The sequence below is a fragment of the Folsomia candida genome, unplaced genomic scaffold (assembly GCF_002217175.1).
Source record: "Folsomia candida strain VU population unplaced genomic scaffold, ASM221717v1 Fcan01_Sc015, whole genome shotgun sequence".
Taxonomy (NCBI): Eukaryota; Metazoa; Arthropoda; class Collembola; order Entomobryomorpha; family Isotomidae; genus Folsomia; species Folsomia candida.
This window is the reverse complement of record NW_019091207.1, coordinates 3,202,111-3,222,395: the sequence shown is the minus strand read 5'-3', so window position 1 is coordinate 3,222,395 and position 20,285 is coordinate 3,202,111. Positions and strand designations below refer to the sequence as shown.

The following is a 20,285-nucleotide window of genomic DNA, read 5'->3' as shown; positions in this document are numbered from 1 at the left end:
CATGCTAAATCCAAATATCTATCACGCGAGACGCGAATTTCTCTTCAGTCAAGGTTATGTAATTATCAGGCATTTACCACCACGGTCCAGCAACACATTAATCCTAAGTTTTGCATGTGCATGTACAACACGTCTCATTTTTGCTGGTTTGTAATCGCAAATTGTAAGGTTAGTTACGTACGTGTTGTTGTAAAGCAGTGATTATTTGCCAGTTGTACCTAACAGCAATTGAGATCTTTGGAAAAATTAATGATATAAGACAAGATTTTTTTTGCTCCAAGAAATTTGACTACAAAGAATCGAAAGCATTAAATTCAGAGAGTGGTACAAATTTTGTAAAATGCATGCTTTATTTTTTTCGTACAACTTAATTAAATAAATAAATACATATTTTAGCATTTAATTTTTATACTTAAATTATTTACAATTATATAATTTTTGTTGCCCAATGTTTGTGCATTTTTAATAACATGGCATATTATTTCGTGCAATTATTTTCGCTTAGTTTTTGCAAATCCAGTCGCTTCTTCTTCCCCATTGTCTAATTGTTCCGGCTGTGGCCATTTTGGAGCAGTTATCGATCGTACAGTCGCGACAGCGGCAATTGTTATGATAGCGTTGCCAAATGAGGACTTTACCTTCTCTGTGGATAGACATGATCGTAAGAGGTGAGTCGGGTTACTGGTCAACCCGGTAAAAACCCGATAAAAACCCGACATGCCTGTAACCCGATCAGGCTCGGACGGGTCGGGTACAGAAATTTATCGGGTCGGGTTCAAAAATTTATCGGGTCAGTTTCAGAAATCTATCGGGTCGGGTACAGAAATTTATCGGGTCAGTTTAAGAAATTTATCGGGTCGGGTTCAGAAATTTATCGGGTCAGTTTAAGAAATTTATCGGGTCGGGTTCAGAAATTTATCGGGTCGGGTTTCTAAATTTTTAACCGACTCATCTCTATTCACCGTGTAAGTGTTTTAGCAATAAAAATGAAATTGTTTTTAAATTACCTGCCACACTCACTAATTCATTTTCTACTAAAATTTTTTCCAGTTGCTCCACCGTTGCTTGATCCCCTTTAACGGTTGACCATTCATCCAGCATTTTGAGAAACATTGTTTCCGCGTCCATTGTCCCGTTCTGATAAGCATTTTCTAACGTTGTGAAATGGGCCGGGTTCAAACCAAGGGTTCGATGCAGCATGCGCCATTTCCGAATTGCAATTTCATCCTGTACCAATAATTTTACGAGACGATGGGTTTGCACCCTACTTGACGAGGAGGAGGACGGTCTGATATTATTGTTTCTTCCAATGGCAGCAATAATTGAGCCATACTTTTTTCTAGAGAGAAATATGTTAACCTTTGACATTTGTTTAAATAAAATATAAATAATCAGGGGTGGGCAAAATACTTAAAAAAAAATACACTCTTAGAAACTTGGTATTGAAAAAAACCTAACGGTATTGATACGTGACTACCGCTTTGGTATTAAACGGTTATACCATATTGGTATAGAACCGGTATTGAAATTATACCTCATAATAAGGATTTTAATACTAATTGGTATTATATTTTTTACCACGTAGTATTAATTCAATACCGGATCAATACCACGCGGTAGAGTCACGTATCAATACCAACGGTTATTGATTTTTTTAAGAGTGTACAGTATTTTGAGCTCCGATCTTCCCAGGACCGGATTTTGGATTTCCGGCGCTGTTACAGGGTTTGTGATGAATTTAACTTTTTATCGCGGTCGAAATACAATGCTTTCACAATTAAAAAAATATATATTTTGAGAGAGATAAAAACTCAATTTCAAGAGTGGGTTCAAAATACAGGTTTTGTGAAGAAATTAGCTTTTTATCGATGCCAAAATAGTAAAAAAAAAATCGTGAAAACATATTTTGATTGTGATTAAAATTTAATTTATGCATCAAAAAACCTGTACATATTTTCGACCAATTTTTAGTCCTCTGCTTTAGAAGCGCTGGAAAATTTCGAGGGCCATTATACCCACCAAAAGATGAGATGCATGAAGAATACAGCAGTCCTACGAAAAAACCGGTTTTGTGGCGAAATCAACTTTTAAAACTCCATTGTTTTCACGGTTTTCTAAAAATGAAGTACTTTGACCTAGATAAAAACTTGATTTCTTCACAAAACATGGCTTTCGCCTTAATTATCTAAATTTTCGTGTTCTTGTGGGTGTAACATCCGTGGAAATCCACCAAACCCTAGGAGCTCAAAATACTGCATATTTTGACAAAGCATTTTACCCACCCCTTAAAAATATTAACAAAATTACCCAAACATAGATTCATACACGATTAACGTAATAACAACAGTAACCCAAAATATGTCGGTATATTTAATTCCCCAAATGTTATAATGTGCTGCTACCGATCCTACTAAGGAATATTCTAGCTGAAAAATATCATTAAAATTTTTTTAGTAAGTTGGTAATAATAATTAACTGTTTTTTTGCAATATTTGCATATTTACACCGCAAGATCCTTGAAGAATGTACGGATCTATAATTAGTTTCACACACTTTAATAAAACTGCATGGTACGAAGAATATATTGAGGATATTCATTACGAGTTAGCATCGTTACAAACGTTCAACGTTCGCAAAAAAATAGTTCGCAATTTCGCAAAATAAAATTGGCTTGAAAATTCATTTTTTGCAAACTTGCACATATACGTAGTATTTAAGTAGTTCGCAAAATATTTTTCAAAATTAAGTTGCGATTGGAACTCGTAATGAATACCCTCATTGTATTTCTTACTAATTCTTACCGTCAGGATCATCATAGCCTTCACAAGATACTTGAATTTTTGCAAACTTTATATTTTTATTCATCGTTGATTTACATTCCCACTGTTAATTATTCAATCAAAATTAAGTGACATTTATAAATATGCATAATTATTGTACTCATGAAAACCTTCTTGTATCTCGCAAATTCTGGATAACTTGTGAAGTTTTGCGAGATTTGGCAAAAATTTTTGCGCAAAAAGTATGCATTTTTTGCTGAAAAAGTAATGATTTTTTTATTGAAAAAGTATGATTTTTTGCTGAAAAAGTATGGAATTTTTTGCTGAAAAAGTTTAGGATCTTTTGCAACTATTTTTTAAATTGTCGGAATTTTACTTCGGAAAAGTTTACGAAATAAGTTTCTATGCTAAATATAATAAGATAAGACGTTGTCGTGAGTACGCCCATTATGATTAAATAAAAGCTACCTGAACATCTACACCGTCCCAGCCTTGATTATAACACTGAACACTGGTTGGTTTCGTGTCACAATTTTTTCCAAGACATTGTAACTGCGGTACTGAAGGTGATCTTCTTCCAATGGTAAACTCATTTTCGAAAAATGTTAAAACTTCAATTGAACTTAATTCGATTTTACCAAATTTTTTCCCTTTTGTAGGGATTGTGCCAGCTAAATTGAAAAAAGTTTTATATGTAGGATAACTTTAAATATATAAATAATTAGTTAATTAATAATTTATAATTATGATGAGTTAATCTACCACTATTTCCAAAAAATACTGCTTGTTGTATAATTAGGATGGATGCGAAGTATTTTAATTTACACATTATAACACACGATGAAATCAGGATAGTACTTATTTTGCATGAGAATTTGCAGACCGTTTGTATAAAAGTGTTTAATCAATTGTGTTAAAAGCAGATGAAAATGATGAATAACATTGCAAGTTCATTGGATAATTTTAATCCGTCAACAAGCAGTGATGGGCGGGCTCGGGTGGCTTTGAGGTCTCGGGCGTCGGGCTCCTATAGGATATTTGAGGCGGAGGTCATTGAAATCAGAGTTGGCCTATTTTTTGAAAATTAGAGAGGTCAAGGTCTAACCTCGCTGAGTCCTACAGTGCTCAGCATGAGGTCGCAGCTAAATTTCTGAGGTTGAGGCTTTCAGCTTTCTCGGTGAGGAGGAGGACATGTGAGGTCGTAGGCCTCGTTTTATTTTTCGGGAGGCCAAGGCCTTGTGAGCATAGCTGTTCAAACCACAGTGTGCATCCATAAAGTGGATAGGGATTGTGGATTGTAGTTTTGGACCAGTCTGTAATTTTGTAGTTTTGTGGATTGTGGACAGTTGTTAGTTTGTGGAAGAGTTCATAGTTTGTTGTTTCGGGAATGAATTTCTGGATTGTAGTTTTAGTTTTGTGGATTGTGGTGAGATGTTGGTAATTAGCCTTTAATTTGTTACCGCCGCTGGCCTAGCTGTCTCAATTTCTCAATTAATGAGTAGTTTGGTCACCCCACAAACTACAAATGCACAGCTATGCTTATGAGGTTGCCCATCACCGTCAACAAGATAACAAACCGTTAGCGATAAGTTTAAACAATCAAGGCAACCCGATTCCTGTGACTCCGTTAATGAAAAGTGTTATTCAATCGACCTTCTGCATGCGCCGTGTTTCTGTATTATTCCAATATTAAATACGTACATACGCGTTCAATTGAATTTAAATTCATTGCATATTGATAAAAAAAATTTATAAAAAATAATCAGATTCCTTTGTCCTACAAATCCTACAAGTAATTATATGTAAAGTGAATAATTATCTCAATTATCCACGAGTGCCGGCCTTTGTCTCTTATCTCGTGTACGTAATTGATTATGATTAATATCCGGTGTGTGTTGTAATTGTATATAGTTTTTCGGAGATATCGTTAATACTTATTCAAATTAATGAAATGTTTTTTTTAATAAATAAAAAATACTAGCAATAAAGAGATTCACGGTCAGTTTGACGAAAATAAATTTTTGCGAACTTGCAAATTTTTGCGACACTCTACTTACATAATGTTGAACGTTTATATTTCAATTTCACCAACCTAAAAACTGAACTAAAAATCGGTTTTAATCTCGTTTCTCTGCACTACAGTTTTTGCAACTTTTGGCATTTTTCCATTACAGATATTTTATCTCAATTTTAAACTGGAAATCTTAGAACTAAGATTCATTAAGATCTTAGAACTAAGATTCATTATGATCTTAATGAATCTTAATTATGATGTAGTTTTTTCATCTTGAAATTATTCCTAGTGCACATTACAGAATTTTCAAGCACATAATTCTAAGCCAATCTGTCCTTAAAAATCACACTGAACGGTTTTGGCGTTAGTATAAAGGCCAATTCCGACTCGAATCCATTATCCGGCCCATTTTTATCAAACACAATGTCGAATCTTTGTGCGATATTGGTCGCAAAAAGGAAAAGGCTGTCTCTCGCCAAACTCTCGCCGAGACATTGCCTCTTCCCCGTGGAAAATGGGATCAGGGCGTCATGTTTCTTGAACGTTTTTCCATCCGGGCTTAAAAACCGGTTGGGTCTGAAGTTCTCCGGATCCGTCCAGATTTTCGGGTCGAAATGGATGTAGTTCAAGTTTGCCGTGATGACGGTGTCTTTCGGAATGAAATACCCGTTATATTCTTGATCTTTTAAGACTTTATGTTCCACTGCTTGGGGTGCAATGCTCGAGTAGCGTAACGTTTCCGCGATGAGGGCTTCCGTATACGGCATTCTGGAAAAATATGGCAAAAGTTACGGACTCTCAGGCATTAAAACATTACATTTCCGGTTCACATACGGTTCACACACCGGATAATTTGTACACTTCTCGTAAATTACTTGTAATCTTCAGAAACATGTTACATAACATAACATAAAATTACATAACAGTAAACTTCAAGTTTGTATCCTCAATTTGCATCTAACTTTGTTATAAAAAATTTCAAATTGAAAACTTTCACAATTGCGTACGAGTTTGTCCACATATAATTTTGTCCTCTACCAAAAATGTAAATATTAATCCATTTCTGGAAAAATCTGGCAAACGTTGAGGTACGGTTTTCGACACACAAATTTAAGAAAATGCTCAAGTCACAAAGTCACAATTACATGTGCTGGTCAGATTTCTTATCCTTAGTTTTGTAGAACGTCAACATTCACATCGTTTGGTATAATAAAAACAAGGTATAATAATAAGACTTCAACTCAGGAAATTCAAGTGTTCAATCTATTTCCGGTAAACGCTTAAAATTTCCCAATACATAATTTTATATTTTGGTGTTAAACCTTGTAATTTTTGAAAACTTGTCAGTACGTTACTTTCTCAAGTCGTTTAAAAATTTTCGTCTTTATATGGAACAAATTTGTTCAAGTTAGATTTTGTTTGATGCGTTTAGAAAATATTTGAAAATGCATCAAAATTTGAAATATTTGTAAGATTCTGTAAGTTTGCAGAATTTACAAAGGAATTTACTAAGGACTGTGTGAATTGCTGCAACTGATTGACACTAATTTTGTAAGCTGTATAAATTTTGCAAAATTCTTACAATCAAGATCACTGTAAATAATTTTGAAACGAATCGTCACCCGCGGAGGTACTATAGTGCTCTATTTTTGGGTAACGATTTAGGAGACGTTTTATCACCAGGGGGAGATAAGCCAAAAACTCGGGTATCAAACACACTTGACGTTGTAATTAAGAAAAATTGAACATTTTTACCTAAGATTTTTTAAAAATAACAATGTTGATTTTTCTAAGTGACGACGTCACATGTGTTTGATCCACGAGTTTTTGCCTTATCTCCCCCTGGTGATAAAACGTCTCCTAAATCGTTACCCAAAAATAGAGCACTATAGTACCTCCGTCGGGTGACGATTTGTCTCCAAATTATTTAGAGTGATCCATGTCAAGTTTGTGAAGCTTTATTGTCAATTATTGGCGAAAGTTTGCAAAAATTTGCACCCAGTTAAATTTACTGAATTACTTTGCTCTGTCTGACACTGTTGTAGATCTAGCGTTGCCCGTAATGGATTCAATTTCATCTTGAAAAGTTTTCAGAATTTCTGGAAATTTGCAGAGGTAAAGAATCATCCAGGACAGCGTGGAGGCCGTTGTTTCGGATCCGGCAAAATGTAAATCACCCAAAGTTGCGATAAGATTTTCCTCTAAAAGTCAAAGCCACTTAAATTATTCAAATTGCTATTAATGCTCGTAATTTAGTACTATTTACCTCCTAATTTTCCAATAAATGCTGAATTAGGATCAGTAGTTTTGTCAATTTCTTTTAAAAATGCATCGGTAAAATCCCTGCAAATTTAAAACAGTTAAAATCAATTTCATTTTGCACGTAAATTCATGTAATTTTTGCGTATGAAATGACATGAAAAATATAATTTTTGTATATGAATTCATGACATGAAAATCATAATTTTGCACATCTACTTCTAACCTGTCAAAGATATCTTGTCTCGTTTTTTTATGGTCGATGACTGGTTTCCTCAGGTAATCGGTGAATTCAAGAATTGCCCGTTTTATTTTATCGTACCCACTCCATTTTGGGAAGATGTTTACTATCCACGGCATAAATAAGATGACCCCTCCACTCTCCAAAATCCCCCCGAAGGCTCTTTCAAAAAACGAAATTCTTTTAAAACTTAATTAAATATTCTAAATTGTGTAAAAAATTGCTCTTTTGCTGTTCAAAATCTGAAAAACTTCTCAAATTATGAGACCCTCATAAATTTCAAAATTCTGAGGTGACTTCTCCGAAGAAAAAATTCAATTGTATGTTTAAAAATTTTGCAAAATTTAGCGTAAGGTCACGACAAATTTGAATTTCCTTAAAAATTACAAGATTCCAATTTCTCCTCATTTTTGAAGCTTCTCCACAGAATTTGTCAAAATTTTGCACAAATTTGCACTTCTTTACCCTTAAAAATGAATCCGTTCACTATCGCAAAATTTTCCATAAAGTTGTACATACAAAATTTGCATTTGCTAAAAAACACTCCGCAAAAACTCCAAAATTTCAATTTCCCCTCACTTTTCCGACATGTTCAACAATTCCTTATCATTCTGTTTGTGCCTTATCCCCGTGCGAATGGCCCACAACGCGTTCACGTTGGCTAGCAAGAAACGCCGCTTGACGTTATCGACCGGTTTCTCGCCACACTCTTGAAGACCGTCGATCAGCTCGTGGACTTCCAGCATGATGGAGTCCTCCATCGTGCCCTTTCCGAACCCAAAGTCGCGCAATTGTCGCAACGTGAAGCGTCTGAGTTCCTCCCAATGTTCGCCTTCCGTGTTGACGATCCCATGCACTTTTCCGTCCAGAATGGGGTCGTATTCCTTAAAATCCATCCTCCCAGAAAATGCAGGGTTGGAAAACATCTCTTTCACCATTTTGCGGTCCGAGACGACAACCATGCTGCAAATAAAAAGATATAAAACAAGGTGCAATTTCTTAGTAAAAAATTGTGTAATCCAACCCAATTTTGCAAATAATTTTGCAAAATTTACAAACATCCTCTCACGAGTTACTTACTTTTCCGTTATAATTGTAACTTACTTCATTGGACCAAAATTCAATTTATACAAAGGTCCATATTCTTCGAGGTCACAGCGTAGTTTCCCACTCCTTAAAGTGCCAAGTGTTCGCACTTCTATAGCAAAAAATTCAATCAATTTTTGTGCCATAAAATTATGGAACTCTCTTCCACGTAACTGGGAAAGTAATTTAACTTTTCCTAAATTCGTACAGCAGTGTAAAGAATTGCTTAACAAGAATTGTTACATTTATTATAAATTTATAGATGATTAGATTAGTGCTTTTAAATTATAGCAATTCTGTCATGAATTGGAAACCAGCTTATATTAGCTGATATTTGTTGACAGTTGAATAAAGGTTTTACAATACAATACAATACAATATTTATTCGCCCACTTGGCGAATGTCACATATTGGAATTTATCCTAAGGTCAATTTTCGATATAATTTTGGAAAATTAAGACTAAAAATTTGCGATATAGTTATTTATGCATACCATTTGCAGCATATTTCCAAGAAACGGTAGTCCACGAGGCCCTAATTAATTGACATACATTTCAATCTTTTTTCAAATTTAGTAGCATTTTAACGAAAATATTGACTTTATCAATTTTGTCCCACCTGGAGGAGCATTTTTCCGTCTGGGCTTCCTCAAGAATACGAAGTAAACCAGAACGTCTCATCGATCATCATCGTTACTCTGCAACTTCGTCACCGTTTGGTAACAGCAAGTATAAATTCAAAATTAAAAATGAATCTATATATATACATACTAATATTAATGGTTTAAGATCCAAGTTTACTGAGGTTTTCAATCTACTCCAAACTTACAATGTGGCATTTTTTGCCTGTACAGAATCAAGACTTGATATAGGTAGCATTCCTTTGAATATGTTTGCAATTTCAAACTATCAAATGATTCGAGAGGATAGAATTTCGAATATTAAAAAGTCTGGTGGTGGAATTATGATATACATTCATGACTTGTTTAGCTTCGAATTAATTGAATGTAATATTAAGTTCCCGAATCTAGTTGAAATCCAAATAGTTAAAGTCTTCAGAAAGTTTGTCAAACCAATAATTGTTGTTGTTGTTTATAGACATCCTGACTCTTCTAAGGCCAAGTTTCTTGTCTCATTTACTGAACTTCTACTGTTTCTAAGTAATTTTAAGTTTGAAAAACTATTTATGGGTGACTTTAATTTCAATCTATTACACTTCAAGGACACGTTTGATTCTGAAGTACATAAACTTTTCCTACTGTGCAAATCTTTCAATCTGTGGCAAATGATTGTAGGACCGACCTTTCAAGGAAAATCTCTTCTCGACCACGTGTACGTAACTGATAAATCGAACTATCCTTTTTCTGGTCATTTCTCTTTCGCTGGTTCGGATCATGATCTTTGTTTCGTGGTACGAAATTTAGGTAAAGTTTGCCTGCCCCCTATTCAATGTTTAGCTAGATCCATGAAAGACGTTGATTGGTCTGATTTTGAAAAACACCTTATGAATTTTAACTTTAATTTTGAAAACAATCTGTCAAATACTTGTGACCTTGAAGTAATAAGATTCAATAATCATGTAATGTCTCATTTAGACAAAATTTCTCCTCTTAAACGTAGACTTGTCAAAATGAAAAAATGCAAATGGTTTAGTGATGAAGTAAAAAAAGCATGCAAACTTCGCAATTACCTTCGCGAGGAGGCCAAAAGTAATGGTGATTGGAAATCTTACAGAATTGCTCGTAATGAGGCAGCACGAATGTTGAATACTGAAAAAAATACGTATTTTAAAGAAAAGTTTGGTACTAAACTAGAGTCTGAATCTTTGTGGAATACTATTGATGAATTAACTAATTTTAGACGTAAACAATGTACTAAAATAACTTCTCTTGTAGATGATGATGCCACTATTGTTACTGAAGTATCACAGATTAATACTTTGTTATCTAAAAAAACTTTTCAATACTGACTCTGACCTTGATCACTCTGTAACACGTAACTTAATTAATAATCATATTAATAATGATGATGATGATGTTGAATTGTCAATTAATCCTGATGATATTTCACAACTGATTTCAGACACTAAAAATAAGAAAAACGACAATGTTAATATTCCTTTGTGGTTAATGAAGAGATGTGTTAATTCGTTTAGTATCCAACTTGCTGTCCTGTTTAGCCACCTTTTACATATTTTGTATGTACCTACTCTTTTTAAACATTCTATTATCTTACCATTGTATAAGGGCAAGGGACCGCGTAATGTGCCCAAGAATTACAGACCGATTGTTATCCTTAATTCCTACTGTAAATTATTTGAGAGGTACCTATATCATAGGATAAAAGATAGAATAGATGCTAAATTAATAGATGAACAGCATGCCTATCGTAGCAACAAATCGTGTCACTCTGCGATTAGTGCTTTCACCACTTTCACCTACTCTGAACTTGACAAGAAGAACGGTATTGTGGGAGCAGTTTTCATTGATCTTAAGGATGCTTTCTCTAGTATTTCACATGACAAACTGGTTCGAAAATTGTTATCCAATTTTAAATTAAGCAAACGACTACACTCTTAGAAAATGCAATATCTTTTCATGAAGTAAAATGGAACGTTATGCGCTTTAAAGTAAACCTCACTTGATTCGAAGTAAAATGGTCAACTTCATTCAAAGTAATCACAAAAGTCACCAAATGTGGAGTAAAACCACTATTTTCTAATCCACAAAGTAAGCTATTATACCATTTAGAGTAAGCAAACCCCATTTAGAATATTCTTGGTCAAACCAGACGCTGACTTTTCCCTCGCTCTCATTACAACTCGCAGCTCAGCCAGTCAGTGCTGATAGTTAAGTTGATAATTAATTAATTAGTTAGTTAACTCATAAGCAAATAATGGAGGAAACGAGGGGGTTATTGCAACAATTTGGACGGGGACGCTGAAGGGTAAGAAATTCGCATAATTTACATAATTTATACATAAATTTAATTTACATTGCGTTTAATTTTTATTTTAATTGTATTTAAACAGATGACGATATTACGGACGAGACTCTGTTAATAATTTCAGGAGAAAATTGTCAGGTTTTCTAGGTCATTTTAGGTCGCCTTTGGAATGCATTGTACAATTTGTGAGAACTTAGCTGGTATATCTTTGTTTTAAGTGCAAAACTAATATTAAAACTTTAGTATAACATTAAAAAAATTATCTTAAGTTAACAGGGTCCAGCGTTTACAAACATCCTCACTAGTGGTTCATAATAAGGGTAATTTGTAATGCAATGTTGAATGTGAAATAAAATATATTATTAAAGTACTAAATACTGCGACTACGCTTAAGTAACTTTTCCTGGGGTCATCAAAGCAAGAAAGTAAAGTCATAATCAACGCGATTTAGGGTTACGGTCGTTACCCTATTGGGCGCTCAGTTACCCTGTGAATATTGTTACAGGGTAAAATGGCTTACTTTGTGGCCGAGAGAGAGCGATTCGCTATAAGTGGGGTAGTGACACTTTGGAAGTTATATCGAGTTATATTTTACGTCATATAAAGTATGGATTTCTAAGAGTGTAGTTAAACTGATTTATTGTACTCTTGAGAATAGAACTTACAAATTTGTATCTGGTGATGATGTTTATTGTATTAATACGGGCGTAGGTCAAGGTTCAATTTTGGGTTCAATTCTTTTTTCTGCATTCCTCGACGACGTAAAACCCTCAATGGAGCTACAATTTTTATGTTATGCTGATGATATTATTATTTATTTTGGTTCTGACGATATTAACTTAATTGCTTTGAAATTACAACAATGTTTGCAATCCTTTTGTGATTGGTGTTTACTTAATGATCTTAATGTAAATTTTGACAAGACAAAATGTATGTATTTTCATAATGAGAGAGTTCCTTTAAAATCAACTGTAAATTCAATTATTGTTGATAATGATAAGTTAATCGAGCGTGTGTTCTCTTTCAAATATCTTGGCCTTGTATTAGATCCTAGTCTTAACTTTAAGTTACACTATGATCATGTCTATGCTAAAGTGTGTCAAGGCATAAAATTGCTGCATGGTCTGAAGCGTTCCATAAATGAACAGGCTATGAAGGTTTTGATTAATACTCAAGTCCACTCTGTTATTGATTATTGTATTGACATCTCGACTGTACAAACTTCTCTTTCTCTCAAGAAAGTACAAGATATTATTGATAATTTTTTGTTAAGTTACTACTTCCCAAAGCTTGCGAAATCATACTCTACAAGAAAGCGTTCACTTATTAATGTTAAAAAAGGAATTGATGTTAAAAAATTCAGAATAGATAATAATTTACTTACTGTTGAGGAAAGATCTAATTATGTATTACTTAAGAACGCGTATAAACTTTATAAACTCGATAAGTTAACCTTTTCCGAGAGATCTATTAGTTATAACCGACCTAATATGTGTGCGCCTATTCATAGGACAGAAGCTTTTAAACGCTCGTTGACGTATAGAAGATACCGTATTTGGAATACGTTACCGAAGGACTGGGAATTACGTAATATGTCTTATGGTTTGTTTCAATCAAAAGCACGTGACTTTGTCACTGGTCAGAATTGTGACCAAGATGTGCAACTATGATTTTGTTGTAGTTATTAGTGTAGTTTAGATGAATTCATTATTGTATGTGTCTTGATCTGAAAAGCAGATTTTTTCTGATGATTTGCGACATTTTAATAAACTCCAGTAAACAGTAAACAGTAAACAGTAAACTGCGGCCGCTGTCGCTAGAACTACTTCCGTTCCGGAGACCATTCTTAGCAGAAATTATGTATTTCCGATTTGCAAAATTTGCATGCAAAACTTATGTAAATACACTCTCGCAGTTTCTCTCTACCACAATTGTATGCAAATGACACGTGTGCTTCCTTCCTTTTATTGTCCAGTGGTGGATTATGTCACTTGATATCTGATTGACCAAATACCATAGACCAGAGATTGTGTTGCAGCAGCACTCTATATAGCCGCTGTATACCGCGGCTCTCTATCTCTCTTCCCTGCCAAATACCAGATGTACGGTCAAAACCCGATGATTTTATATATGAACTTGATAAATGGACAAATACATTCACAACTCATTTTATATACTGGTCTCTGTACATCCTTATGTACACACATACTTTTGCCAGACAATGGAGAATATCGACCAGAGAACGCCATACATACATAAATTTGTATGATGAAACGTTATTTGCACACTTTTTACGATATATTAAACGTCACGGTAACGTTTTTCTTGTGCCCATGAAAATGTTTGTCCATGCAAAAAATAACAACTCAAGTTGCTAAACCCGGCTTTTCAAGATATACATACACGAATTAATGTGAGTGAGGTTCATCTCGGGTGTCCGATGTTGAGTAGGTTACGCCATACAATACATAAGTTCAATTGGCAGATATGCACTCTACACAAATTTGATTAAAGATTGAGATTGAGTAAAATTTGCAATGTCACAAACCTGGTTGTGTAAAATTTATCCTATATAAAAAATTGAAATTTATCCAACGTTGCAAAATTTTCGCTCAACCTTGAGTAAATTTTGCAAAAGTTTACACGTCATCCCAAATTTTACCCAATTTTATTTAGAGTCTGCGAGTCACAAACTCTGTTCCCGTCAGAAACAGAGAGGAATCAAAGCAAAAAATGTCTTTGGGGTACCACGTAAAAAGTTTTGAAACATTTTCATAATGTAGAAAACGTGCATAGAATTTTTGCCCGCTATAAAATTTCACGATATCTCAGCTGTAACTCTTAGTAAATAGCAGAAATAAATAGCATTTCTGATTTTGGCAGTTTTTTCGCTATTCAACGCCATTATCAAATTTTGGCAGTTTTTTCGCTATTCAACGCCATTATCAAATTTTGTATAAAATTGTTATTAGGTCAAATTGATTTAAGCAAGGCCCTATGGCTCAGAGGTACGAGGGTAGGATTGTCACCACGCAGTCACACGTTCGATTCCTCTGGCCGGGAAGCTATTGCTAATCCTACTCTGCTCGGTGTTAGTACGGGGTAGGTGCTGTCTCGTGACAGGGTGAGCCCAGCCATACGGAATGGCAATGTCACTGTGTACAGCCCCTAGCAGAGTCCGTTCTCTGTGGGGATGAGACAACTTGCTACGAAATTATGGCACGAAGTCGCCATCTGAGGCTGAAAAGCAGAGAAATCTGAGTCCTGGCGATGTAAAACTGTCACATTTTAACATTTTAACATTTTTTAACATTTAGATTCGATTAATACTGCAAAATAATATATTTTAAATAATTAAAAATAATTAAGTATATATTTAATATATTTAATATATTAAAAATAATTAAATATATATTTAATATATTTAATATATTAAAAATAATATATTTTATTTTATGGGATTTTTTTACTTTGTTGAAAATAACGACTTTTTAAAGGTGAGTTTTGAAGATGAGGGCAATCTCAACAAGGAAAAGTCACTTTAGAACCTGAATATTTTACAATTTTAAAATTTGGAGAATTTCAGTAGCATAAAATGTATCGCAAAATTGAATTAACTTTATCAAAATTATATGTTAGAGAAACACAATATGATTGGATTTTAGAATGTAAATAAAATAAAATAAAAAAATCTGGCGTCTATATCCAACATATCATTGAAACTATTCCAAATAATTTTATTTATGATTAAATTTCGATGTAAATTACGGCCATATTTTACTAAATTCTTGAACTTTTTGCAATGATTTATACCAAAGTTGGGTAATTTAAATGTGTCTGTAATAATATATTTTTTAATTGTAAATCTTTTCAAAGCAGGACTCGATGACTCATTTCCAAAATCGTCAAAATTACCACATTTTAACCATTTCTAGGCCTTGGAAATTTATTTTAAAATTCTGAATGACAAATTCGTAGTCAGTTAGTTTATTAACGAAATGGTAGTAAGTTTTTAAGCCGGGTTTGATAAATTCCAATTAGACCGTAATTAGTAGAAAGTTACAATACTAATTTGGCTTTTTGAGTTGGTTGATTTTAATGTACAAAAATTTTTTATAAAAAAATACAGTTCAGATTATCAGTAAAAATTAAACAATGAAAAGCAAATTTTCAGATTGTTTTTACATCGAATGTAACTTGTATAATTATAGTTTATAAATTGTTAAGATTTCAAAATTTGCGTCATTTAAATTTTGCGTCATTTAAAGAAAACCCAAAATTTAAAATATTTTAAATCAATTTAATCAGACTTAGGAACCAGATCAGCGCTAGGATTTTGTAAGTGAAGGTACATATGTAGTTTTAAGTGAAAAATTAGCAGAAAATCTGGACATTTGCAAATTTCTCGAATCACTTTGCAATTTTATTCGAAATGCAAGAAAAAGTCTGTGTGTATTTTTTTCTGTTGCATTTAAACGCCGAAATTTAAAACTGTACGATAATTGCATCCTAGTTTGCAAACAGATTGACAAGCTTTCACCGTCAAAAGTTGCTTAAATTGAGATTATATCTTATACTATAATCTTTAGCTAATAAGAATTTCATATAAAAGTTGTTAACGACCTGGACCACGGCAAAAAACATAAAGGAAGCAAATTGGCAATATATTTAAATAAAAGTATGGGCGCCTTTAAGTTGCATAAGATGTGCAAATTTGAATATTTCGAGAGGACACAGATTTTTTAGAGTTTATAATTTCAATCACATCGCGTGACGTTATTAAGAAGCGAAGCGAAATCCCTTTATGGAAATGTCTTGTCTGTCTGTCTATATGCATGATAACCTTATAACTGATTCGAATTTTGACATGCGGTTTTCGCCAACAACGTGTTTCTAATTTTTGACGTACGGATGAGTTCGAAGATGGACGCTGTAGGTCATAAGGTCACGACGCCATGGTGATGACGCCAAAGGTGTCGAATTTTTTGTTTCCGCCATTTTACAGGGTTTGGCACGTAGGTGGATACGAATTTGACCTTGAATAACCCCAGAACGGTTTGTCGCAGCGGGTCAAAATTTTGAACAGACGAGCATGTTATCCTCAAATACTTGTGTGCAAAAAACCAACTCTCTACTTTCAAAAATGCCTCCCCCACAGCCCCCAGGAGGTGAAACACTCATTTTTGCTCTTTCCAAACTTAAATACTCATACAACCGAATTACTAAGCATTTTAAAAGTGAATGGAAAACGGTTTAGAAATCTACAATCAATAAGGTATTGAAAAATATAGGTGAAAAGCGATAAATTTTGAGTAAACGGCAACCACCACCCCCTGAAAGAAGGCAAAAAAAGTGTTAATTCCGGCCGTGTTTAGGAAAAGTGACCTCTTGACCTCAAAAGACCCTCCACCGACCCAAAGGGAAATTTTCCGTAAGGTTGGGGTGTCTAAGCGTTGAGTGAAAAGAGAAATTTAGATTTTGAAGAAACGACGTCGTCGGAAAACTCGTTTGCATCAGCTGGCCGAAAAACAGGAAAAAAACTCGCGCCAGTGTTTACAAAAAAAAATATTTGAATTTTCTGTCAAGGAATCAGAGTGAGTTATTAGTGACATTTGACGAAGCACTAATTTCTCTACAAGTTACTAATTAGGTTCGAACAGTTTACTACACGACAAATGCCGAAAACAATTCACGCAAGTTGGTGCTTCCGCGTGAGGAGAACTTTTTTAAACAGTTTATGGTGATGGGTGCAATGTCGGGTCGTGGTGTCCTCCCACTTATCAAATTCCACCAAAAAGTGAACGTATCTGCGAAGTATGATGTGGACCGTCTATTTAAATCACTTTTAGAATAACATTTTCCTAAATTGCACGGTAAAAAAATAATTAAGGTGATTTTTCATCATGACGTAGCGTCTTCCCAGACGGCAAAGTTGACCTCAGATTATGCAAAGGACCTTGAAGCTAGATTGGGGATAAAAATCATTTTGAATAGTGAAATACCTGTACAATCCCCAGATATAAGTCAAATGACCTTATTTGGGGTCGAATACTTGAAAACAAAAATTTTTCTGCGGAGACCGAATTTTTTAGACCGAGTTTGGAAAAATTTAAAATTACTGTCTCAACTTCTGGGGGCTGTGGGGGAGGCATTTTTGAAAGTAGAGAGTTGGTTTTTTGCACACAAGTATTTGAGGATAACATGCTCGTCTGTTCAAAATTTTGACCCGCTGCGACAAACCGTTCTGGGGTTATTCAAGGTCAAATTCGTATCCACGTAAGTACCAAACCCTTCTGTAGACGTAGCTTTAGACGGGGATTTCAAAAATCGACATGGTTTTGAAGTGCCATGACCGTGTCGCTTCACCCCTTTGCTACATTTCATTTTCAACAGTTTATTTAGTACGGACATTGTCAAAATTAAATTTGTTCGCAGTTTATAGTCAATTTGACAACAAACTGCGAGCAAATCTGTAGCATTTTATGCGATACAAATTTCATTTAAAAACTGACAACGGCGTTGAATAGCGAAATCAGTTGAAAAAACATAAAAACTGCGGAGGGATTTCACGTCACGTAGATGCATGTAGATTCGCTTGTAGTTTTCGCAAACAAAATTTTCAGTTTATGCAACTTTGTTTTTTTTAGTCTGTTGGGATTAATGAATTTTTAAAGATGAGTTTTGAAGACGTTTATGTATAAAATCCGTAAATTATATAAAGTTAAAACTTTTACAAAGATTTTTGAGGGAAATTAGCTGGCAAGTTTTTATAAGCTTACTCAGATTTTATATTATAAAATAGGCAATTCACCCAACTCTTGGTAACTTTGTAAAATCCGTAAACTTACAAACTTTTAAAAATATTTCGAAAGAAAATTCGCTCACAATTTTTTGCAAACTTGCTCAGATCGCTGGCCTCTTTTTATCTTGTAAAAACGCACGGATTTTACAAAGTTACCAATGAATGCATAAATTACCTGAAAGATTTCGAAAGAAAATCAGAATTTTAATTGAACTTCAGATTGTAATTGATGGATGAATTTGTCGTTCATCAGGATAAAAATCATCTTAAAGGCTTTGCTGATTTACAGGTATTGCATAATTTTTGAATTCTCGATTATAAACGCCGTTAAATATATTTTGAAATTATTATCATAGAGTAACTACTCATAGATCCAGTTGAACTTTAAATTGATAAAAGTCTTATATTTTTACTTCTGGTTAGGAAATATTTTGCAATAAATTGATAAATGCAAACCCAGAAAATATGCAATCGTGTAAATCAATTAATACAAAAGTTGGTATTAAAGTTTATTGATGAATGTTTTATTTACTCAATTAGGGAATAAGTTCACTTTATTTAAATTATTTAATTAGAACGTTTGCTATGGTCGAGGAATTATGTATGTAAATATGGCTTTAATTATAATGCCTCGACCATAAATAGGGTAGAATTAACTCGAATTTTTGTAACAACGTAAATTTACAACTACTTATGTATGAGGAAAGTTTTCTATCGAAAATGATTTACGATGGAAAATCAAGCCAGAAATTTTATGAAAATTTTGAATTTCACTCACAACATGCGCGGAATTGAAGTAATAAATTGTGATGTGATTATTCAAATTATACAGTTGACAGTAAGAGTCACACGTCGTATAAAATATTTCTGCTAATTTGAATATATTTAATTACAATGTAGTACAATGTACAATGTAGATCGAGTAATGTTCAAAAACACTGTTTTTTTTAGACACAAAAGAGATGATTTTAAATCTTACAATATTGAAGCAATTCACGCAGGCCTTGGTAATTTTGTAAAATCCATAAAATCCATTAACTTACAAACGTTTCCAAAATTTTCCACATTTTCCAAGGAAAATCGAGCTTATAAATTTTTGCAAACTTTCTCAGATCAATGGCGTCTTCTCTTTGTAAAATTATTTTGCAAAAATGACGGATTTTACAAAGTTACCAAGGACTGCGTGAATTGCCTCATTATTTCAACACATTAATTTTGGTATGCAATTATTTGATGCTATGGTTTTATTCATGCAAGTTACTAATGTTAAATTAATGAATTGCCTCATTATTTTCTGCATAAATTGCAATTTTTTGTCAAATTTCTCGTCTAGCCATGGTTTCGGATTTTACAAAGTTATCAAGGACGCGTGAATTGCTTCATTATACAAAAATTCCCATTGAAGATAATTTCCGCCTTCAAACGGAAATATGTATTTAATGCCAATTCTTGGCGATCTGATAAAACTAAAGGAAAAATCAAAAAACTTTCAAAAAATTAATGTCTTCTAAAATATTCAAATAACTTTTAATACTTCAAAACTGGAAATCATTTAGTGTTATATTTTCCATGATATTATCAAAATCAAGGGACGTAAATAAATCTTGGAACCTTACAAATGTGCATGCAAAGGATTAAATCGGGTTTAGCCCATCTTTTTGGGTGGGTCATAAAAATAATGAAGACCTCCAACGATTTTGCTAATTTTTTTATATGTTGTGATACAAGTATCGAAGTGTCATCTCCGTGAATTTCATGAAAGAGGCATGCCTTAAACTCCCGTACTAATTATTTTAGTGGTGGGGGTTTTTTACATGCATTTAAATGGGAGAAATACATGTGCTAAAATCATGATAGGACAAAGTCGTGGAAGACCTCCAACGATTTTCTTCAAACTTTGCACACTTACTTATTATATAAGTAAGCATGTTTTAGCAAAGTTTGGTGAAAGAGGCATGCCTGGTTCGGGTGCAACATGCATAAATACAAAAAAAAACATGAAAATCGTCATCATTTAAATTAAAACTGCTAAAATAAGGTAACCATGTCATCAAAATGATGACATGTAAAAACAATGGGGACCAAAAAGTGGAAATAAATAAAAATAAACCGTTACAACGCATGTAACCAAGGGGTGAAAGGAGTGTCATACGTCAAT

General features: G+C 33.7%; 2 protein-coding genes and 1 long non-coding RNA gene across 3 annotated transcripts; 1 reads left to right on the top strand and 2 right to left on the bottom strand.

Moving 5' to 3' along the window:
• Window positions 1-344: 344 nt before the first annotated feature.
• LOC110856292 lies at window positions 345-3,694 on the bottom strand. Its single transcript, XM_022104772.2, has 7 exons — window positions 3,543-3,694; window positions 3,249-3,451; window positions 2,802-2,883; window positions 2,505-2,533; window positions 2,308-2,426; window positions 1,008-1,339; window positions 345-643 (listed from the first exon to the last, which is right to left on the bottom strand). Exons 1-7 carry the CDS (start codon window positions 3,607-3,609, stop codon window positions 492-494), a joined length of 984 nt encoding a protein of 327 aa, XP_021960464.1. The 5' UTR covers window positions 3,610-3,694; the 3' UTR covers window positions 345-491.
• A 1,094-nt stretch (window positions 3,695-4,788) lies between these two features.
• Window positions 4,789-10,143, bottom strand: LOC110856390 (cytochrome P450 2C15). The gene is made up of 9 exons (XM_022104877.2): window positions 10,070-10,143; window positions 8,999-9,083; window positions 8,874-8,914; window positions 8,399-8,492; window positions 7,874-8,257; window positions 7,280-7,456; window positions 7,061-7,137; window positions 6,815-6,995; window positions 4,789-5,562 (listed from the first exon to the last, which is right to left on the bottom strand). Exons 2-9 carry the CDS (start codon window positions 9,058-9,060, stop codon window positions 5,115-5,117), a joined length of 1,464 nt encoding a protein of 487 aa, XP_021960569.2. The 5' UTR covers window positions 9,061-9,083; window positions 10,070-10,143; the 3' UTR covers window positions 4,789-5,114.
• A 354-nt stretch (window positions 10,144-10,497) lies between these two features.
• On the top strand, window positions 10,498-11,705 carry LOC118437681. Its single transcript, XR_004836276.1, has 2 exons — window positions 10,498-11,325; window positions 11,411-11,705. It is a non-coding gene; the product is annotated as an uncharacterized LOC118437681 (long non-coding RNA).
• Window positions 11,706-20,285: the final 8,580 nt, after the last annotated feature.